Source organism: Sordaria macrospora, chromosome 7 (genome assembly GCF_033870435.1).
Source record: "Sordaria macrospora chromosome 7, complete sequence".
In the NCBI taxonomy this organism is placed as follows: domain Eukaryota; kingdom Fungi; phylum Ascomycota; class Sordariomycetes; order Sordariales; family Sordariaceae; genus Sordaria; species Sordaria macrospora.
This window is the reverse complement of record NC_089377.1, coordinates 2718335-2740733: the sequence shown is the minus strand read 5'-3', so window position 1 is coordinate 2740733 and position 22399 is coordinate 2718335. Positions and strand designations below refer to the sequence as shown.

The 22399-nt window shown below is 52.2% G+C and overlaps 6 protein-coding genes across 6 annotated transcripts; 2 read left to right on the top strand and 4 right to left on the bottom strand.

The window, feature by feature from the left end:
• Positions 1-1905: 1905 nt before the first annotated feature.
• On the bottom strand, positions 1906-2580 carry SMAC4_06296 (uncharacterized protein; the record flags this gene model as incomplete). Its single annotated transcript, XM_003345847.1, has 2 exons — positions 1906-2089; positions 2252-2580. 2 exons carry the CDS (start codon positions 2578-2580, stop codon positions 1906-1908), a joined length of 513 nt encoding a protein of 170 aa, XP_003345895.1.
• Positions 2581-3438: 858 nt separating this feature from the next.
• Positions 3439-4849, bottom strand: SMAC4_06297 (uncharacterized protein). The gene has a single exon (XM_003345848.2). The coding sequence runs from the start codon at positions 4834-4836 to the stop codon at positions 4084-4086; it is 753 nt and encodes a 250-aa protein (XP_003345896.1). The 5' UTR covers positions 4837-4849; the 3' UTR covers positions 3439-4083.
• Positions 4850-6323: 1474 nt separating this feature from the next.
• SMAC4_06298 (uncharacterized protein) lies at positions 6324-10595 on the top strand. The gene is made up of 4 exons (XM_003345849.2): positions 6324-6864; positions 6959-7123; positions 7231-10218; positions 10283-10595. Exons 1-4 carry the CDS (start codon positions 6775-6777, stop codon positions 10418-10420), a joined length of 3381 nt encoding a protein of 1126 aa, XP_003345897.1. The 5' UTR covers positions 6324-6774; the 3' UTR covers positions 10421-10595.
• A 158-nt stretch (positions 10596-10753) lies between these two features.
• On the bottom strand, positions 10754-12779 carry SMAC4_06299 (uncharacterized protein). Its single transcript, XM_003345850.2, has 3 exons — positions 12566-12779; positions 11840-12437; positions 10754-11721 (listed from the first exon to the last, which is right to left on the bottom strand). The coding sequence occupies exons 1-3, from the start codon at positions 12613-12615 to the stop codon at positions 11326-11328; spliced, it is 1044 nt and encodes a 347-aa protein (XP_003345898.1). The 5' UTR covers positions 12616-12779; the 3' UTR covers positions 10754-11325.
• Positions 12780-13185: 406 nt separating this feature from the next.
• SMAC4_06300 (uncharacterized protein) lies at positions 13186-18049 on the top strand. Its single transcript, XM_024655815.2, has 4 exons — positions 13186-14712; positions 14791-14811; positions 14932-14969; positions 15059-18049. Exons 1-4 carry the CDS (start codon positions 13965-13967, stop codon positions 17702-17704), a joined length of 3453 nt encoding a protein of 1150 aa, XP_024511643.1. The 5' UTR covers positions 13186-13964; the 3' UTR covers positions 17705-18049.
• Positions 18050-18960: 911 nt separating this feature from the next.
• Positions 18961-21117, bottom strand: SMAC4_06306 (uncharacterized protein; the record flags this gene model as incomplete). The annotated part of the gene is made up of 1 exon (XM_003345857.2): positions 18961-21117. One exon carries the CDS (start codon positions 21115-21117, stop codon positions 19414-19416), a length of 1704 nt encoding a protein of 567 aa, XP_003345905.2. The 3' UTR covers positions 18961-19413.
• Positions 21118-22399: the final 1282 nt, after the last annotated feature.

Sequence of the window (22399 nt, the reverse complement as noted above, 5' to 3'; positions counted from 1 at the left end):
GAGTGGTTGACGAGAAGGTCCGAGAACCTGGGGAACTCTGGCTAGCGTGCCTACAGCTCCAAAGGCAGGGGGGAGAAGGAGTGAGTTCATTCCGAGCCCTGGTCCCTGTCAAAGCCATTGTTGACTGTTGACGGACGGTGACTTGTGAGAGTCGAGAGTTTCGTTCCGTCCGTTGGTGAGTTCGTGAGTTCCCCCGGCCGGAGCATGTCAACCACCCCCCGGTCTTTTAGCACGCAGTTAGTATGTCAACCCAAGACGACGCTAGTCCAGGTTGAGCACGACCGAGATGCAGTCTTAAGCCGCAATTTAATCTCCAGAAAACGCCTCTTTCGCCTGGTTTTCAAGGAATTCGAGCGTCACAAGAGCCCAGTTTCATTTTACAGAAAACACGGGGATATCGTGAAGCTGGGTGAGAGAAGAGATGGCCGGATGGAGTTGAGGTCTACGCGCTAAAATCGCGATCCTCGCTCTTCCTGCGCTCCCGCGTGTTGGGATCCATCAGGACATATGATTGACATCGACCCAGGTCCGGTCCGGGTTCTCTCCACAGCCCACAAATCTCCCCGCCATGTGGTTTGTTGTTGCCCGCGCGGTTTTTGCGGAGGGGCTCAACCATGATTTGATAACAATGATAGAGTCTAGAGTGTTTTGGAGGTTTGTTGGCTTTCATCTACTCGCCTGGAATTATCGACACTGGACTTTTGGCTGGACATGCATAAAACGAAATGAAGGAGGCTGCATGGTGATTCGCCAATGGCAGCCAATCGGCCGCAATGCACCGCTCCCGCAGCGAATGCAATACCTACAGGCTTGGGTCTGCCGTCTGTCACCGTATCTGTGGATGTTGTGGCTGCCAAGTGGGGGAGGTCCAAGCACAGAAGTGTTCCGTCGCGGTAAAGCCGCGGCCGGGTCCGAGGTCAGATGAACACGGGAGGCCGGGGCTCTTTGGTGCCGGACGGGTCCTGACACCTGCTGTTGGTGCACCTTCTCTCCTTCCCCACGGACGCTTGCTTGGATGTTTTCCAGGCAATCATCAATCTCCTTTTGCCATCTCGAGAAGTTCGCGTACACTGTCGACATGTCCGTCTCCCGGCAGTTGCAAGATAGGTCAGAAGACTCGCGTCACATCGCACAAGTGAATCAAATAAACGAGTGCCAGTCTTCCGACGTGCCACCGACGCCTAAAATGACCAGAGCAGCCAAAAGCAACTGAGCAGCTACGACTAGGCCTCAACTACACCCAGGATACAAAAGTTAAAGTTCGGATGACACTGATAGACAGTCAAGAAGAGCCTCACGTAGATCCACCACGATCAGCAATGCACCACGGTTCGGTTCGGGCGATCCATCCATCCACATTCCATACGGCACACCTGGGCGCTTTTCCGGTTTGCTTAGGATGTTGCATCCTTTTCTCACCCACCCACTACACGGGCTTTCACGGCAGCCGGACGACGTTCGGACAGCAAATATGACATGTAGTATAATATGCTTGGAACAGCATGTGTAACTTGCTGAATACGGCGTCACATTCACTTCCTCTGGTGCCAGACTGCCGGTGATGCTGCCTCGGAATTACACCAACCGAATACCGAGCCATTCCCATGGCTTCAAATATGTCTTTCGTCGTTTCCTCGCATCAAGCTCGCAGAGGAATAACTGGCTTACAACCGGCCTAAGCAAGCTCGATGTTCGATGCCTTTGGTCAAAGCTTGCCCCTCGAGTTTCGTCAGCCAGCCACTCAGCCATATCTCTTTATCGTACAAAGCTTAACTTACCTCATCGTCGCTTCTTTGATGTTTCTTAACCTCCCTATGTCCTTTATAGAATTGGCAGCTCTGAGTGCAATATTAATATCATTTCCTCATACCTCATGCGCCTGAAGTTGATCCGTCGCTCCTCTCTTCAGTTCAAGATTCTCTCCAACTCCTCAACCCTCCTCCTCATCTGCTCCATCCCCTCAGACAACCCAACGCCAAGTTCCTCAATTATCTTGATGAGCCTCCAAAGACGCAGGACAATGATCAGCTCCGCGATTTCCTCGATGCCGTCCCCATGCATCACCAGCATGACAACATCCACAGCAAAGCTAGCAACAATAACCGTGGCATCCAGCCAGTGAAACCACTATCCAAAGTAACTTTAAGCCCGCGATCACGAGCAGAACAAGTTAGCCAACCTAACCATCTTTCAATCTTTCAATCTTTCAAAAGGAAGCGAGCCGAGAGCAACAAAATCACACAAAACTTACCCAGCTCCAAAAGCCCAAATCATCCCCGCCAACTCGACCAGGAACAGCGAGCTGATCAATGTCCTGAGCATGTGTAATCCTTCCCTCGTCTCCGACACCCACTTTGCACCCTCCTGCTTCAAGTCGCAGGCGACCAGGGCCACCAAGATATCAGCCACGATGGATGCTATATCTACTGCTACCAGAGCTAGGACGATGTAGTGTTTTGTTTTGGACGAGAGGAACGTCCTTGCTTGTGCTCGGAGTCCGGGGTGGTGGGACTGTGCCCATGGTGACGAAGATGATTCAGGGAAAAGGCCATTCTGGGATGAGGGAGAGCTGATGGGCATGTGTATGTGATAACCGGAGGCGGAGAAAGAAGCTCTCCCTCCGTCGGGTGTTGCTGCAAGTATGTGGAGAGGAGGGCTTGGAGAGTTTGACTCTGTCATTCTTTCTTTCTATAAGAGTCAAGTATCCAGGCTCAAAAAATGGGTTCGTCAGGGCGGTGTCAGAGGAATGGATCTGGATGAGTGTCGAGTGCTGAGTATTTGAGCGGCAAAGAGGAAAAGTGTCAAGAGGGAGAATGTGGTGGTTGAACGTTAGTAGTACGTACATATATGGGTGAGTGTGTATCGTCTTACGAAGCATATCACAGCTGCTGTAAACTTAGAGTGGCTCATGTCATCATGGACGGCCGTCGGAGGGTCAACAAATCCAAGAGAGCAAGTACGTGTTTCAGTGACTTCGATATAAAAAGGCAAGAGCAACGATTGTTTAGTGGAAGGCAGCATGAATCGAAGGGTTGGCCTTAAGTTCACGGCAAAAACGTCTTCCGATGTTGGACCCAAGTCCAGACCCTAGATCAGACTTAGATAGGCGCAAGTAGGTAAGCTTTGAAGTACCTCTGATTATTGAACAACTGTGTCCTTAGTGTCTATAAAAGACTTACCCCCAATTGTACTTTCTTTGGCAAATACAATTAACTCAAGCCGTGTAACTTTACGGACAAACGGACGATTTCCTCCACTTAACACATGGGAACTTGATGTGCTCGGTCGAATATTGTTTAACTCAAGCACCCCTCAGGAGGATCTCATCTTTAATTCACTTTGGCATCAGACAGGCTATAGCTTTTTACCTTGAGCCAAGACCGGACTAAAGGTCCAGGCAAGCCACGTTCGGAGGGCACCATGTATTTAGACTCCAATCCAGCCTCATATGCCACAATATACAAAAGGGGTATCATTAGATGCTTCAGCCGGTGTCTTCCAGAACATCATTGCATACAACATTCCGCCGTTTGTGACAAACCGCCATATCTTCCATCCCACACACCTCGCTCCCAGCGCTAGGTGGAGCAATGCATCCAGGAAGCCCATCCAGATGATTATGATACACTAGTCCGAACAGTACCTGCAGGCATATCTCGAGGCAGTTCATATGTGATGGCCATTAGAGGCCCGAAATTTCATATACACAAAACCAATGCTGACCTTTCACCGTGCAAGTCTAACTCCAAAAACATCAATACAAAGAACAAATCCCAAACCAAAAAGAGAAAGAGTACACTGGCACGTCTTTATGGTATAATGGTGTTCCAACGCCCTAGATGCAAATCGCTGCCTCTCCATGAAAATGATGTCCTTCCCAGCCCATCCCGGATTCCTCCCAATGAGTTCCATGATCCTCCGGTTACGCTAGCCCTTGACCGCAGAGAAATGCAAATGTGTCGGTTGAATGTGTCCCCCGCTATGATGAAGCCCAGTCCGTTGTGATCCATGCCCATGATGTACCTCAGCCGTGAGGCATATCTGTCGTCTATCTAGCGAAGAAGGGGTCCCGCTAATCGGTGTTTAGGTGTGGCGGCTCCTTTTAGAGTTCTGGTTGAAGGGATCCTTGTCATTCCCAGGCCCAAAGTTGTCAATTCGGAAGAACTCTGCAAGATCGACCACCTTTCGCTTCTGTCCTGCGCCACGGCCGAGTGTTCGTGTAGCAGATTGTCTGAGCGCGCGGTTTCTGTTGTTCCGCGAACTTGTCGAAGTCGAGACGGAGCGATTCCTGGGAGCATCGGAAAGCGCCAGGTTTTCCAACTTCATCGCCTCCTCGTGGGGGAATGGATGTGCCGATTGAAAGGTGAATGTTTCTTGTGTTGGAACCACAATCTGGAAGTCCTCTGGGTTGGAAGGCGGCTGTCGCTGCTGGGACTCCTGCTGCGGTTGCTCGTGATCATGTGGTTGTTCTTGTTGGGGAGGCTCGAAAACAGCAGGGGCAGGTGGCGAGTCCCTCATTTGATCCTCCTCTTGAATTGGATCTGATGATTGCGCTTGGGGCGATAGTGCGGGTTCGATCTTTTCGTCATCGTCGCTTTCTGCCGTTGGGAGATCCCGACCGTCCAAGCGCTCCGTCGCCCAACTCCGAATAATCCATCCTTCGCCATCACTCAAGCCCAACCTCCTCCTGTCGAGGAACGCGAGAAGATCGTCGAGACAGTCTTGGTATCCCTCGCTACGCGCCTTTGCTACGGCGGGAGCGGTGGTCTTGTACAGCTTAGTCACCGACAAAGCGGCTGCCTTGAAGGCTTCGAGAAGATCGTTGTCGGCGCTCATTGCAGCGAACCGGTGGAAAATGTGGATTGTGAAATAAACGCTGCGCTGTTTGTTTGCTGTAGGGTGTTACTTGTTGCCAAATGGGTGGTTACGGTGGCTGTGGTCAAATGTGCGGTCTAAAGAAACAAAGAAAGACAAAGCTCGCTGAGAGTCGGTGATGGTTTGTCAGGAGGAATGCAGTCATGTCTTCCGGGGCTGAGGTGGGTAGGGCCAGGAGGGGTTTTTGCTGGAGTATCGCATGTGGGCCAGTTCCGTTGCTAGTGGATACGAAGCGAAGTGAGGGAGTTGTCTGGACCTCTCGATTGGATGGAGTCGCTGATGTTTAAACAAGCACGTGTACACAGTAGTCATTTACCAGTACATGATGCCCAAGTATAAGTTACCTCGTCGTGTGAATACAATGGAAGGTGCTAACAAAAGGATCTGAACTGGAGAGAATGCAAGAGCAGACAATCGAAAGTTTCGAGTTGCAACCGTGAATTTTAGCGGACTCGAGCGTGGTTTCCCAGGCGTGGACTCGAAGTTGGTGGGACTTTCCAGTTTGGTGGACGGATGAGCAAGACGAAATCGACCTTGGTCATTCCAGTCATCATTTCAAGGTTATGCACCTGGCATGCGCTACCGGATTCGATAGTTGACAGTTGATGGTGTGGCGTTGCGGTAGATGGAGCAAGCTTTAAAGTCGTAGGTACACTACACTACGTATGGGACCAGCCACTGGCACGGCAACGGAAACTAAGTTTGCGGACAGAGGGTAAAAATGAAAGATAAAAGTTAATAAAACTAATAACTAATACATGTACCCAAAACTGCTTTGTTTGAATTGAGTACGTATGGATGATAGAAGTTTAAGAAACAGATGGCGGGAATGACAGTTTGTAAGATTACATCCAAGTACTAACTGTAAGTACCGTACTTACATAGTACACATCACCCCTTGAGAGTTTGTTAGCGTGGTTCTCGTGACAGGAGTCTGCAAAACTTTACAACAAAACAACAGGACAAGCACATTGAGAACAGAAAATTAGAGAGAGGATATGAAGCTGAAAAAACGCATTGGGTGGATACTAACTTTTTGCATGAAAATTAGTGGAATTTTAGTTGAGTTGCGAAAATTACATTGTGAAGTCGTACGCTAACGAACTTACCAGGGGTGATGTGTACATCGTAGCTCTCAAAGACGGCCACTGCCCCTACTCCATGTATGCTGTGCCTGAACTAGCCGACTTTAGGTAGTGCAGGCGGGAGTTAACTTTTAACGTCTGGACAACCGCGGTCGATACTTCTTCGACTTTCAAGAGCCTATTTCGGGCGGGTACCTCTATAAACAGGAGCAAAACACAGCAGGAATAAAAACTGAACGGTTGTGCCTGCAGCTTCAGCAGCACACACAGTAAGTCGAGGTTCCTGCACCTCTACCGTACGTCAGAGTGCCCCGAAAACGTCTAGCGTGCCGTCCAAACAGGGACCCGAGTCGCCCAACCGACCGGCAGGGTACCGGCTGGCAGACGCCAAAGGCCTGCGTCTCAGCTGCCCGGCACTCGACTTGATCCCCTCCGTTATCTGGACTCTGTGATTGGCTGAATGGGACGCGGTGTCGCCCATTTGGGATCCTCGACTCTCGAGAAATTCCCAGCCGCTGGACATCTTGACCCTTCAACAAACAGCATTCCCAGACCGCGCTTCCTTCTCGTCAACCTGCCAGTCAACCCCGAGGTCGCTGGCCACCACCAAACTCATTCCAGGAACGAGACAATTTGAACGACTTGCGGTGTAACCGACATCACCCACAGAGGCGCGTTCCAGTCGCGTTTAAGTGGTTTTAGGCATTCTAAGCTAGGGGCCCTTCCAGTCCGGACTCCGGTTCACCTTCAACCGAACAAGCGGACGAACAACACAACACAACACTGCACCAACCAACCAAAACACCCCACCATCATGGCCCCACGTTCGCGACAGCCCGTCGACGACGACGACGCGTCAATGGCTGACGCCCCAGAGACTTCCAATGCTCCCGCATCAGAGATGGTATGAGGCCTACCCTTTCAATGAATGCGCCTTTGCGCCGAAACACTTTGGCTTTTCGCGGCAATGGAACTGACGTTTGACTGCGCCCGTACAGGAGGTCGACGAGACGCCCGACTATACCGACTCTGACACCAACCCAAATACTACCGAGAGCAGCGTTGCCGGCGAGCCACTAGATGGGCGTAAGAAGCGATCTGAGGCCAACCAACTACGACGGAGCATTTTCGGCAAGAAACATGACAGGCTAGGAGAGTCCAAGGTAAGCGATTCCCATTGTACAATTCAGACTGTCCTTGCGTCCGGAATCTTGGTCCTCCGTCTCAAATGCCCGGTGCACTCTTGTTCGTGATCCTAACTCGGCTCTAGGAAGATGATTCGATCCGAAGATTCCGCTACCTTCTCGGCCTGACCGACCTTTTCCGTCATTTCATTGAGACAAACCCCAACCCCAAGATCCGCGAGATTATGACCGAAATTGATCGCCAAAATGCCGAGGACGCAAAGAACAAGAAGGGCGCTGGTCGCCAAGGCGGTGCTACTAGTGAGAGACGTCGTCGGACCGAAGCCGAGGAAGACGCCGAGTTGCTCAAGGACGAGAAAGTGGGAGGCTCCGCCGAAACCGTGTTCCGCGAGTCGCCTGCCTTTATTCAAGGCCAAATGAGGGACTACCAAATTGCTGGTCTCAACTGGCTGATCTCCCTTCACGAAAACGGCATTTCAGGCATCCTGGCCGACGAAATGGGTCTCGGAAAGACACTACAGACCATTTCTTTCTTGGGTTATCTGCGGCACATCATGGATACCACCGGTCCCCATTTGGTTATTGTTCCCAAATCCACTCTGGACAACTGGAAGCGAGAGTTTGCCAAGTGGACACCAGAGGTGAACGTGCTGGTACTGCAGGGCGCCAAGGAGGAACGTCAGCAGCTCATTGCAGACCGCCTCGTGGACGAGAACTTCGATGTTTGCATCACGAGTTACGAGATGATTCTCAGGGAGAAGTCCCACTTGAAGAAATTTGCCTGGGAGTACATCATCATTGACGAGGCACACCGCATCAAGAACGAAGAGTCTTCGCTGGCCCAAGTAATCAGAGTGTTTAACTCGAGAAATCGTCTCTTGATTACGGGCACTCCCCTACAGAACAACCTGCACGAACTCTGGGCTCTGCTCAACTTCTTGCTACCAGATGTCTTCGGAGATTCCGAGGCGTTTGACCAATGGTTTTCTGGCCAAGATAGGGATCAAGACACGGTTGTACAGCAGTTGCACCGCGTACTACGGCCCTTCTTGCTGCGTCGTGTCAAGAGCGATGTCGAAAAGAGCCTTCTGCCCAAGAAGGAGGTCAACGTCTACATTGGCATGTCAGAAATGCAGGTAAAATGGTACCAAAAGATCCTTGAAAAGGATATCGATGCTGTCAACGGAGCTGGTGGAAAGCGCGAGTCCAAGACAAGGCTGTTGAACATCGTTATGCAGCTTCGGAAGTGCTGCAACCATCCTTACCTCTTTGAGGGAGCCGAGCCTGGTCCTCCCTATACCACAGATGAGCATCTGGTTTACAACGCGGGCAAGATGCTCGTACTCGATAAGCTGCTCAAACGACTTCAGAAGCAGGGCAGTCGCGTCCTCATTTTCTCTCAGATGAGCCGCTTGTTGGACATTCTCGAGGACTACTGTGTTTTCCGCCAATACAAGTACTGCCGTATTGATGGCGGCACTGCTCACGAAGATCGTATTGCGGCTATTGATGAGTACAACAAACCTGGCTCGGACAAGTTTGTCTTTTTGCTGACAACAAGAGCCGGTGGTCTCGGCATCAACCTTACTACTGCCGACATTGTCGTCCTCTATGACAGCGATTGGAACCCGCAGGCCGATTTGCAGGCCATGGACCGCGCCCATCGTATTGGACAGACGAAGCAAGTGGTGGTTTATCGTTTCGTTACGGATAACGCCATCGAAGAAAAGGTGCTGGAGCGTGCAGCGCAAAAACTGCGCCTGGATCAGCTGGTCATCCAGCAGGGTCGTGCTCAGATTGCCGCCAAGGCTGCTGCTAACAAGGATGAGCTTTTGTCCATGATCCAGCATGGTGCCGAGAAGGTCTTCAAGACCAAGGGCGGTTTCGGTGCTTTGCCGGAGAATGGCACTGAGTTGGCTGATGACGATATCGATGCTATTCTTGCGGCGGGTGAGAACCGAACCAAGGAGTTGAATGCCAAGTACGAAAAGCTTGGTCTCGATGACTTGCAAAAGTTCACATCAGAATCAGCGTACGAGTGGAACGGAGAAGATTTCGCGGCTCGCAAGAAGGACGTTGGGATCAACTGGATCAATCCGGCGAAGCGTGAACGCAAGGAGCAGATTTACTCTATCGACAAGTACTACAAGCAGGCTCTGCAGACCGGCGGAAGGACAGCGGACACAAAGCCCAAGGCGCCGCGCGCTCCCAAGCAGGTACCCGTGCACGACTATCAGTTCTATCCCCTCCGACTCCGCGAATTGCAAGATAGGGAAACGGCATACTACCGGAAGGAGATCGGTTACAAAGTTCCCCTCCCTGACGGTGATGACGAGACCCTGGAAGAGCGTGAGGCGGAAAGGGCTCTGGATCAACAAGAGATCGATAACGCCACGCCCTTGACAGAAGAGGAGCAAGCTGAGAAGCAAAAGCTTGCAGAGCAGGGCTTTGGTGACTGGAACAGGCGAGACTTCCAGCAGTTCATCAACGGCTCTGGCCGCTATGGCCGCAACGACTATGAAGGAATCGCGCAGGAAGTCGACAGCAAGACTCCTGCAGAGATAAAGGCTTATGCCAAGGTATTTTGGCAACGGTATACCGAGATCCCGGATTACAACAAATACCTCAAGGTCATCGAGGATGGTGAGGAACGCATGCGCAAGATTGAACATCAGCGCAAGATGTTGCGCAAGAAGATGAGCCAGTATCGCGTGCCATTGCAGCAACTGAAGATCAACTACACTGTCTCGACAACCAACAAGAAGGTCTACACGGAGGAGGAGGACAGATTCCTATTGGTGATGTTGGACAAGTATGGCGTCGATTCAGAGGGCATCTACGATAAGATCCGGGATGAGATCCGCGAGAGCCCTCTTTTCCGCTTCGACTGGTTCTTCCTCAGCCGTACTCCCATTGAGATCAGCCGTCGCTGCAACACTCTGCTGACGACAATCGTCAAGGAGTTTGAGGACGAGCCTAGCACCACCACCAAGGCCAAGGCGAACGGGGTCAATGGCAAGCTCAAGCGTGAAGCGGACGATGGAGACAACGACGAGGACAGCGTCTTAGGCCTGGCTCCTGCCAAGAAGAAGACCAAGGCCAATGGTGTGAAGGTGAGCATTCCCTGAATTGTTTTCTCCTTTCTGAGATGCTCGTACTAATTTGTCCACTCAACAGAACAAAGCGCTAGACAATGTTAAGTCGGCGTCCGGCAGCAAAGCCACCTCGGCTGCCCCTTCGCGTGCGTCAAGCGTGGCGTCGACGGACTCGAAGGCGACAAAGGGCAAGGCCGCCCCCAAGGGAAAGAAGAAGTGAACCGCTTGACAGTGGTTCAGATATGAGAAACAAGCCACGGCAAATGTACTGACTTGACTTGCTATTCATGGCTGTCCTCGTGTTTCATATGGCTGGATGAAGGGTTATGTATGGATGGTTCCCTTTAAAAGAGGTCAGTCTAGAGAGGGTTTAATGCAGCTGGCTCGCGGCGTTTTCGTTGTCTTGTTCATGTGGCGGTCGGCGATGGATAGTTTATCTACCGTAGTTTAGCGAGGATTATCTTTGCCTGCATGAGGAATAAAAAGCATATCATTCAGAAGCCCGCATGGAAGTGAGAAAGCATTTAGACCCGAATCTAGAACTCTACTAATTGCGTCAAATCTGATATCACATATGAGAGCCCGGGGTGAAACAAAACGCAGAACGACTGAATCCGAATTCGTGAGGCAAACGACTCTTCCGTACATCAAGAAAAGAGGAAAACCTGCCTTCTAAGGAGTTCAAGAATTCCCACCGCTGAAGGGGAAAGTTCCCTCCAACCGCGCATTTTGTTTGTCCGTTCGCCTGCTTCAACGAACCACATCACCTGCTCTCTCCAAATTTTTGCTTCTTTTTCACTTTTTCACCACTTTCTGGGTGGAATCGCCCAAGTTCTCAGATTAGTTTGCCTGAAAAAAACGCCGTTTGTGAAATGCCCATTTCCCCCAAATTGTTGGATCCCTGGACGCGCGATGTAAAAGAACCCATTTGCTCATTTCTTTCCTCCGACATGGTAGAGAGAAAATCCTGAACTCAACAACAACACAACACACATATTTCGCTTCCCGAGATCCGCCCCTTTTCCTTTCTACCGGCCCTTCTCGAATCCATTTGCTTGCTGAAAACCAGGAAGTCGGTCGGTCGGTCGATCGATCGAATGTCGATCTCGATTGGTAGGAATCCGCTTAGGCAGAAACGGTCTGCTGCTGTTGTTGCTGGTTGAGCTTGTTTTGCCTCTCCCTCTCGACCTCGTACATAAAGTCGTAGTAGCCCTTGTCGAAGTGGTGGATACGGACGTAACCGTCCTCGCCACCGCTGGCGTAGCTCTTGCCGGTCGGGTCGGCGGCGACAGTGTTAAGGGGACCGAAGTGACCGCGCACGCGACCGATCTCGCTCTCGAAGATCTTGTGGTAGAAACGCGCCTCGAATTTACCCTGGCGCGCAGAGGTGGTGGTGACATCCATGGCGGCCTGACCACCACCGAGGATGACGTAGTCCTTCTTGCGAGTAATAGTAGCGCTGTTAAGAGGGGTGTCGGCGGGGTAGGTCTTGAGGACCTCGAGGTCCTTGGCTGTGATGAGCTGTGGGAATTAGGAACGTTAGCTTGCGGTTCATCTCCTGTATAGTTATTGTTGCCGGTTTACAGGGCCCTTTCAGAGAGGGTAAAAAAAGGGGTAGTTGTAGAGCCATATGACATACCTTGGAGGTCTTGTCCTTGGAGGCGGTGATGAAGTATGTGCGGTCGTGCGACCACTGGAGATCGGTGATGGGCTGGTTGAGCTCGTGGATAGGGATGTTGTAGAGGAGGTCGCCGTTCTTGCCGTCGAACTGGGAGACGGAACCATCCTCGTGGCCGGCAATGATGTACTTGCTGAGGTAACTCCAACCGGCGACGGTGGCCTTGCTGTCCTCGCAAACGATAGTCATGACCTTCTCATCGCTCTGCTCGGCGTCAACGTCAAGCTTGATGTCGAGGACGACGATGGTACCGAGATGACCCATGCGCTTCTCCGTCACACCCAAGAGCTTGCTGCCATCCTCGCTGAACTCAACGCGCTTGACGGCGGTAGGGAAGTCCCATGTCTTGAGAAGTCTGCCGGTCTTGATCTCCCAGAGGCGGATGGTGTTGTCGGCGGAACCGGAGGCGAGGATAGTGGATGTGGGGTCGACGTCGATGGTCCAGATGGCACCCTGGTGGCCGTGGTATGTACCGAGACGCTCGCCGTTGTGCGCGAACCAAACGCAAATTTGCTGGTCCTTGGAAACTGAGAAGAGCAAATCACCGTCGCGGTTGTACCTGTAGGGCGGAAGAGCTTGATGTTAGAGAGGCCGTGTGTCTATGTGACCGGCATGCCAGAGCCAAAACACCAAGACGGACTGGGTCGGGGTGGGAATGGTATGCGATGATGCGGAGGGAAGACGAACTTGATCTGGGTGAGGGCACGCTCGTGGCCCGAAAGAAGAATGGGCCTCATCTTGACTGGGGGGTATTAAATGTGACGAAGCGTTGGACGGCGGTATGAAAGTATAGTTGTCGTCGGAAGGGACCGAGTGGATTCGTCGTCGAGAAATATCGCCGGGGGGGTTGGATGGGGGACGGGCTGGACGACTTGGGAGGTGGGTGGATTAGTGTCTTTGTAGATGCGGTCGTCGTCGTCGGATCGGTCTTGGTGGTTTCTTTCTTTGGGTGGATTTCCACTCCCAGTAATTTTTCCGCAGATTGTGCGCGATAGGTTGGCTGGCTCTTGCGGACTCTGACGGCCGCGGGGCGAACCAAGACACATCCCTGCAAGTGCCAAGCTGCCCCTCTCCAGTCCCTCGTCCCAGCCTTGCACAGTTGGAGCTGGTTTCGAACTCTGGACCTCTGCAGGCTGCCACCTCGCTCTTGGCTTGGCAGCCTGCCGGCCCGTCAGCGACCATTGATAAGAAAGTTGTGGCTCAACTGTGACTCAGGGTTTAAGAGTCAGGTCTACCAACCTGCGCCGCAAGCCACCAGCTTTGAAATAGACACACGAGCAGGACAGTGCGAGCACATCCGAGCTGTTACATAAGTGCAGCAGGCTGAGAGCTCACAGAGCATGGATGTAACATTTGGCAGTTTGGGATTTTGTATTCCGCCGCTGCAGTTATATGGATGCACTTTGTATAAATGCCATGGAAAAGAATGGTTCTCCAACCCTCCGAGAGCGATTGGGGAAAATGGAGGTCTTCCTGCCGATACATATCGGGGATTAGTCCAAGAACTGTGCAGTCCGAACACCTACCCGTACTTGTCTGCATTCTCAAAGTTCCCACCCCTCTCAACGCATATCAACATTTCCATTCTATAGAAGAGCTGCCTACCTACAGCATGACCGCTTCATGACGCCTCTGACTGTTTTCCGTTTGTCTGGTTGGATTCATATTCTGCCATCACATATTACTTTTTGCGGCGCAAATGCCCCCGGGACACACACACACACACACGCGCGCGCGCGCCATCAGGGACTCCTCGAGGACGGCAAGGACAGGACATTGGCCAGCAAGTCGGTGATCATTGGACACTCGACATCGATCCCCCGTCGTCTAGAAACCCATTGTGACTCCTCTGTGCGGCTCAAATAATCCCTGGATCCTGAATCCATCTGGCTCCACCCGGTCGTGGAGGTGCCCGTCGAGAGAGCTTGGCCGGGCGGAAGCCTTGAGCTTCTGAACTTCCCCTACCCGGAGCTTGCGTCCGCTGCTGTTCAGTTGTGGTGTTGTACAGCACAGCACGGGTGTGTCCTTACACAACAGAAAGCCCACCAAGGATCCCTTCTCGAGTAGGTACACTAACTCGTCAGCCATGGCCATCTCCAGCTTCATCCAGAGGGCGTCTTCCACGTCAAGGAAGTCGCGTCAAGCCCGAAGCTGTCTCGGGGGTCCAAAACAAGGCCTTTCACTGCCGGCACTCGGCACATCCCTGTCGGCGCCCGGGTTGCTGAGCACACAGCGGATTCCAGTCGCGCGGACGGGACAAGACGTGCTCGAGGGATGGACATTGCCGTGGGGTACGGGATCCGACTCTCGGAGCTCTACCTCGGCTTTCGCCGCCTCTGAAGCTTGTTGTGACTTCTCCGCCGCCCCGCGATCCACCTGCAGCCGCCCCAGGAACTCCCGTAATTGGCGCCTATCTCCAGTGACGGGGCCTACAGGGCTTACGGGGTCGTCGCTTGTGCTGTCACGGTCACCCGCTGCTGCTGGTGCTACCCCCAGGGCAGCTGCTAGCTATTTTGGAGCTAATGCGCTGTTCTCCCCCTCATCTTCGACTCTGCCTGACACTTTACCCTTTCCACCATCTTTTTCTTCCTCCTGCTTCTCACGCATTCAGGGTCCTGCTTCTCGACACGCTGCTGCTTTTGGCCATCCGGGCAGCTCCATCAGGACATATTCCAGTATAGCTTCTCCCAGAGCCGACACCAGGGAAGCCACCATGGCCTCCAAGATCGACGGCACAGCGCTGGCCAAGCGCATCCGCGAGAGTCTTCGCCAGACCATTGAGGAGACCAAGAAGACCAACCCGCGCTTCCGTCCCTGCCTCAAGATCATCCAAGGTGCGTTTGTTCATGTTCTGCATGCTGCATGCTTTTGCAGATGGAACCCAGTGGCTAATTAGTGCCTTCAATATGCAGTTGGTGATCGATCCGATTCCTGTAAGTTGGGACTGACTGCCCTACTGCACCACCTGCCACTTTTACCCCGCCATCCGAGAAATATTTCCCGTGCCTGGCAGTGTCCCTTGGGCTGTTGCTGACCGTCTGTCCGCCATGCAGCTACCTATGTGCGCATGAAGCTGAAGGCTGCTGAGGAGGTACGTACAAGCTCCGGGATTCATGGCTTAGTGTACCTTTCATCAGACGAAAGACAGGCAGGCTGACTGACATGTGACTCCAACTACAGTGCGGTATCGAGGCCGAGCTGATCAAGTTCGGCGAGAATGTCACCGAGGCCGAGCTTGTTGCCAAGGTAGTCCAGCTCAACAACGACTCGACTGTCCACGGCATGCTCGTCCAGCTGCCACTCCCCAAGCACATTTCCGAGTACAATGTCACTTCGGCCGTTGCCAACGAGAAGGATGTCGACGGCTTCGGCACTCTTAACATCGGCGAGCTTGCCAAGCGCGGCGGCCACCCCCATTTCATCCCTTGCACCCCCAAGGGTGTCATGGCCCTTCTCGCCGACGCTGGTGTTGAGCTCAAGGGAAAGAACGCTGTTGTCCTCGGTCGTAGTGATATCGTGGGCAGCCCCGTCAGCTACCTCCTCAAGAACGCCGACGCAACCGTTACCGTCTGCCACTCCAAGACCGCCAATCTCCAGCAGTTCCTCAAGGAGGCCGACGTTGTTGTTACCGCCATTGGCCAGCCTAACTTCGTCAAGGGCGAGTGGCTCAAGAAGGGTGCTGTCGTCATTGATGTCGGTACCAACTACGTTGAGGACGCTACCAAGAAGTCCGGTGTCCGCCTGGTTGGTGACGTCGAGTTCGAGTCGGCCTCCCAGGTCGCTTCCGCCATCACTCCTGTTCCCGGCGGTGTTGGTCCCATGACCGTTGCCATGCTTTTGCAGAACGTCGTCGAGGCCACTACTTTCTACTTCGAGAACCAGAAGAAGAGAGGATCCATTCCCCTCCCGCTGAAGCTGGAGGAACCCGTTCCTTCCGATATTGATATTTCCAGAGCCCAGGCTCCCAAGCCCATCACCCAGATTGCCACCGAGATTGGTCTTGCCCCCTCCGAGGTCGAGCCTTATGGTGCTTACAAGGCCAAGGTCGACCTCAGCATCCTCAAGCGTCTTGACCACCGCCGCAACGGTCGCTATGTCGTTGTTACCGGCATCACCCCCACTCCTCTGGGTGAGGGCAAGTCCACCACCACTATGGGCCTGGCCCAGGCTCTTGGTGCTCACGTTGGTCGTTTAACTTTTGCCAACGTCCGCCAGCCCAGCCAGGGCCCCACATTCGGTATCAAAGGTGGTGCTGCTGGTGGTGGTTACAGCCAGGTCATCCCCATGGATGAGTTCAACCTTCACTTGACCGGTGATATCCATGCTATCACCGCCGCCAACAACCTTCTTGCTGCCGCCATCGATACCCGCATGTTTCATGAAAACACTCAGAAGGACGGTCCTCTTTACAGACGTCTAGTCCCTGCCAAGAACGGAAAGAGGGAGTTCCCTCCCATCATGTTCCGTCGCTTGAAGAAGCTGGACATTGAGAAGACAAACCCCGATGATCTCACCGAGGAGGAGATCGCCCGCTTTGCTCGTCTCGACATTGACCCCGAGACCATCACTTGGAAACGTGTTCTGGACGTGAACGACCGTCATCTGCGCGGCATTGTGGTCGGCAATGCTCCCACCGAGAAGGGCCACAAGCGTGACACTGGCTTCGACATTTCTGTTGCCAGTGAATGCATGGCTATTCTGGCCCTCAGCACCAGCCTTGCTGACATGCGTGAGCGTCTCGGCAGAATGGTTGTTGCCAGCTCCAAGAGCGGCGACCCCGTCACTGCTGATGACCTTGGTGTTGGCGGTGCCCTCACTGTCTTGATGAGAGATGCCATCAAGCCCAACCTCATGCAGACCTTGGAGGGTACCCCGGTCTTCGTTCACGCCGGTCCCTTCGCCAACATTAGCATTGGTAACAGCTCCATCTTGGCCGACAAGATGGCCCTCAAGCTTGCTGGTACGGAGCCCGATGAGGATTATGCTACCAAGTCTGGCTTTGTCGTTACTGAAGCCGGTTTCGACTTCACCATGGGTGGCGAGCGTTTCTTCAACATCAAGTGCCGTACCTCCGGCCTCATGCCTGACGTTGTCGTTGTTGTCGCTACCGTCCGTGCCCTCAAGGTTCACGGTGGTGGTCCTCCGATCTCGCCCGGTGCGCCGCTCAACCCCGTGTACAAGGAGGAGAACGTTGAGATCCTGCGCGCTGGTTGCGTCAACCTCGCCAAGCACATCCAAAACGCTCGCTCATATGGTGTCCCTGTCGTCGTTGCCATCAACAAGTTCTCGACTGATACCCAGGCCGAGATTGATGTTGTTCGTGAGGAGGCCATCAAGGCCGGTGCTGAGGACGCCGTGCTTGCCAACCACTGGGCCGAGGGTGGCAAGGGCGCTGTTGACCTCGCCAAGGCCGTCATTACCGCTAGCGAGAAGTCTAACCCCGAGACTCAAAAGCTTCTCTATGAGGTTGAGGGCAACACCGTCCAGGAGCGTATCGAGAAGATCGCCCGTGACATGTACGGTGCTGCCAACGTCGAGTTCAGCGAGCTCGCCCAGAAGAAGGTTGATACCTATACCCGCCAGGGCTTCGGCAACCTGCCTATCTGCATTGCCAAGACCCAGTACTCGCTCAGCCACGACCCCGATCTTAAGGGTGCCCCCACCGGCTTCACCGTCCCCATCAGGGATGTCCGTATGGCCGCTGGCGCTGGATATCTCTACGCCTTGGCCGCCGATATCCAGACTATTCCTGGTCTGCCTACGGCTCCTGGTTACTTCAACGTGGACGTTGATACTGAGACCGGTGAGATTCACGGTCTGTTCTAGATGCGTTAAGTTTAGTTGAAGCCATTTGTTTTTGCCTTGCAAATCTTTCTTGTTCGGTTCGCTCTAGAAACATCTATCTTTGCCTTGGCATATAAGTTTGGTGTTGCGGTTTGGGTATATAATGCATTCATGATCAACTCAAGGGTGCGGTAGAAGCCGGTTTTTGGTGTATGAGTACGCCAGTAGTCTCTGTTCTTGTCTTTTAACAACACACACGGAATGGCGGCGCTACGGTTTACGGATTCAAAAAGAAAAAGGGACGAGCCAATCTGGGGGCGTCGTCATGAGCATATGATATCACTATTCGTTTTTATAGATTTTCTACATCAAATAATAAACCAAGTTGAAGTCACCTTTTTGAACCATTCTTCCCTTTGAGCAATAATCCTGAACGTTCTTGCATGTAATACTTTCAATGCATTCAAAGACATTTCTTTAGGTTGCCCTGTGAGATGACTGATGGAGGTATGCTTACTTTTATTTCTCTTTTCGATTAATAACTATGTCTGTCTTTCTTCATCGTTCTGTGTTTTTTTCGTTCGTATGTATTTAGTCGTCCCGTTCATCATATATACGCATCGGTGTTGGCCATCTTTCGGTCGCGGCGAGTTCCTTGTAACCTTTTTAAAGTCAGTTTCTATCCTTTTTCTTATGGTGGTCATCAGTTCTGCACCTTGCATTCCACTTGTTAGCGACCTAAACAAGAAAAAGGGGAAAAAATGAAGATTGTGTAGTAATTCAGGCCAAAGGGGAAAATAGTTGTAGTAAGATACATGGGGTATGGCGTTGGTGCACGGTGTTGAAGACATACGAATATAAGAATGTTTGACAGTGGGAATATGATGAAAGTAATATTTAGGAAGCTGCATGACACAGTTCAAGTCTTTCTTTAATCAGATGGGTAGAGATGAAACGGGACAGAAAGTAAGTTAAGTAAGTAGAGATATCGTACGAAGGGGATAATATTATCTTTAAAAGCTCGAAAATAACATAAAGTAAAGCAATCGTAGTGTATGAAACATCTGAGATCATCTCCAAAAAGACATAGAAGTGTTTGTTCGGGAGTACCCATCCGTGGAGAAAACAGTGTCCTGACAACGTGCTGATGTCGCTGAGGTTGTTCGGTTTTGTCGGGTTTGAAGATGAGAAGAAGCAGTTGACGATATAGTAAAAACAAAATATTGTTGCTGAGCGTGAGCCAACGAAATGGCTGTGCGAATGAAGCGAAAAAAAAAAAAAAAAAAAGAAGAAACGAACGACTGGGAAGAGCAAACGATTGAAAGAGAGCCATGGTTGAACAGGTCGTAACGAAAGGCATGGAGGTCATGACGTCGTAAAAGGAAGGTGTAGGTTGTTCATCCAGAAAGCATTAAAAGGTCTGCGTGTCGTGCCCCGTGAAAGTCGTACCAACTCGTATAGTATACCGCCGTGCGAGATAGATTTACCGCCAAATGCAAAAAAGAGTCCGTTGGCTTCCTCACATCCTCTCTCTGGAAAAGTGAGCAATTGTGCCAAACCCTCAAAAGAAGAAATCAACAAGACCAAACCCAGCACCTATCCCCGCTCCCCAAAAATGACCCATTAGTAACTCCGACTCGCCCCATTACACCAACACTCACTCCCCAAATGTCCCTAACATGGATTATCGTATTCTTTCGTGTATGTGCGTGTGTCCTGATAGCCATACTTTTCCCTTACACCCATTAACATTAAAACCATGGTTTATCGTTCTTTTCCCCATCCTCCTCTAGTCTCCTGAGTACCCCGATGGCTTCCACGTAGAGCTTATTCTTGCTCCCGATACAGTCACTCTCCAGTCGACGGCGCACCAGCGAGACAACGCTCATCGACTCACAACGGCTTCTCGCCCGCATGACCTCTTCTTTGGTGATGTCGTCCGCAGCCACCTTGCGCAGCCAAGTTATAGCGTGCTGATCGGCTGCCACTGAACTTCCACGCCTAGAGGTAGAACTGGCCCTGTCATTGCTTGTTCGTCGACGCTTGGCTGGATGCTGCTGTTGCTGCTGTTGCTGCACGTCTGTAGCAGTGGTAATCGTAGAACCAGTGGCAGGGACCGACCGGGCTTTGTGGCCGAAAGCCCAGACTATTAAGGCACAGACGTACAGAGCCCAGTAGTCGGAGATATCCTTTCCCCAGAGCGATGATCGATCTCCTGTTCCTGTACCTTCGACTGGCGCATACCGGGAGACACCCAGTGACACGGAACTCAAGAACTGCATAATCGAGCGGGCGGCGTACATTGTTGCCTTCACCACGTTAAGGTCGGCGGCATCCGCAGGTGTGCTGACGTTGCCGCTTGAACGATGGTGATGGTGCTCTGCCCAGGCTTTCAGGCCCCTTAAGTGACTGGCAAAATTTGCGGCTGGAAAGACTTTCTTGGTGAATAACCACGAATCGCCGCTGACAGCGAGAAGATCATGAAGCGGAGTGTGATGCAGTGCGAGGTAGGTATTGGCAATGGGACAACCGGGGAAAAGGCTGCTAAGACGTGTTTCCATCTCGAGCGACTCACAATTTCTTGAATGTGGAGACTGTAAGAAGTCGGGCAGGAAGCAAAGTGATTCCTGCTGCAGAGGGCTGAACTGGCTATCCATGTAGTGCAACTGGGGATCGACTTCGCTCGTTGACGACTTCCGAGCCGAGGCAGATGATGCGGTTAAGCCTTGCCTGTACGGGAATCGCAGAGATTCAGTCACAAGGATGATCATCCGATCGATGCCCATCTGTCTTGAAACAAATTCGGGTGTAATGGTCTCTGGCGAGGGTACAAAGACCGGGATGCCAGCCAAAGGGTCTTCGTGAAGGATTTTCGCCCATGAAGCTGCTGAAGAAGCCTCCCAAAGCCTCGAGCTGGAGCCCATAAGAGGAACTGGTGGGGGTGTCAGTTCCGAGTCCGCTGAGGATTGGCCTGCTTGCGGCTGCTGCTGATAGATGGCGGCGTGCCCGTCGAGGAAAAAGCATGCCGCCAAGAGGCGACGACGGGCCTCTGCATCGACCCAGTTGTTCCAGGATGTGTAAACCGGTAAGTGTTGATCCGAAGGAGAGGCAGTATAATTGAGCGTAGTTGGGTGATGGTACAAAACCTGTGGGTTGAAAGCACCCTGTAAGTATGTCTGTTCGCTGACCTGAAGCTGAGGCTGAGAAGGAAGAGAAAAATTTGGAGACTGGTGATGATTTGAAGTAAAATGAGACGACCAGAACCGTCTCTTCCGAGGCGGCTGGGCAGGCGTAAGAGGAGATGAGAGGGTATTAAGATTATCATTATAAGAAGAACTGAAAGGCGGAGAAACAATGCCAAGAGGAGAGGAGGTTGAAGATGACAAAGACGATGGGAAACTGCCGATGTGGGGAGGATTAAGAGAACTGAGGTGTCGCAGTGCAATAGAGGACATCATGTTTGAGGTGGCTGCCGTGGAAATAGGAGAGCAGTCTGAAGTGGCAGACAATGAACCAGGAGACCAGACACTGGGATCAGCGGTCCATGGCCCTTGAATGCTTTCGGGAGTTGAGAACGACGACACAGCAAGGAACTGTGAAGTACTCACCCTCTTGTAAAGGTCCTTAAACAAACTTGAGGGCCGTATAACGGCACTCTGTCCGCGGAATCGGGCGAAGTATTCGCAGAGAAAAATTGCCTGCATGACTTGAATATTCCACTGAAGTATCTATATTGACTCTAGCGTCAGTCAACATTCTCTTAAGTGACTAAGACCATGCCCAAAGGAGAAGGACTCCAAGCTGCCCGACTCACTTTCTTCACCTCCCTCCAAGCAAAATCGTGCATCTGACTGCCCTTGACACGATCCTGTTCGTTATCGAGGAGCTGAGTCGCCACCGCGGCCATAGCATACCGCAACACCTCTTCGGGGGCGCTTTCGAAGGTAGCTCGATGTACTATTGGGAGCACAGGGTGAACTCTCTCCCAGTACACCTCAAGGTACTGCGCAACAGCGTCATGGAGTGGATTCATCAGCGACATAGGAAGAGTGGCCCCGGGGAATCCACACCCATTACTTATCGGCAAACCCAATGTAATCAAGTTTCCGTTCTCATAACCAACACCGTCGTTGCTGTAGCTGGGATCGGCTCTCACGGCGTCAAATATGCTGATATCCTCCAATGGGAATGGGACACCCGGCATACCATAGGAGGAGTCCAGTAAAGCATCTTTCTGAATCCGGGGGTCTAATCGGGGTCGAAGAGCGGTGGCAGATAATGCTAAAGTTTGTGTGTGAGAGGGCGTGTTCAAAGGCGGGGTTGAACTACGAACAGATGAAAACGAACCACCACGCTGGTGCTGGTGGTAAGAGCCCCGCGGTGAGCTCCCTCCAAGACCTACTCTAGAAGGCACAACGAGATGATCGTAGGGTCGCGGCTGCGAACCGGAGTGGTAAGATGACGAGGTTGCTAAACGGTGCGTGAAAGCATTTCCCGGTTGAATTTGATCCACAGCATTGGAACTCGGCGGGTACGGTTGCGGAAGGTTCGGAAAGGGTGTCACCACTGAACCTGGCCATATATCCGTACCAGAAACTGGAGTTGTTGAATAGCTTGAGGTGGTCGTTGTCGAAGGAGAATGACGCCAGTGTTCTGAACTAGGTACGTCTGCAATGGGTATTTCCACTCTTGGCTGTAGTGGAAGCGTTCTAGGTGGTTGAGGCGGCCAACTGATGT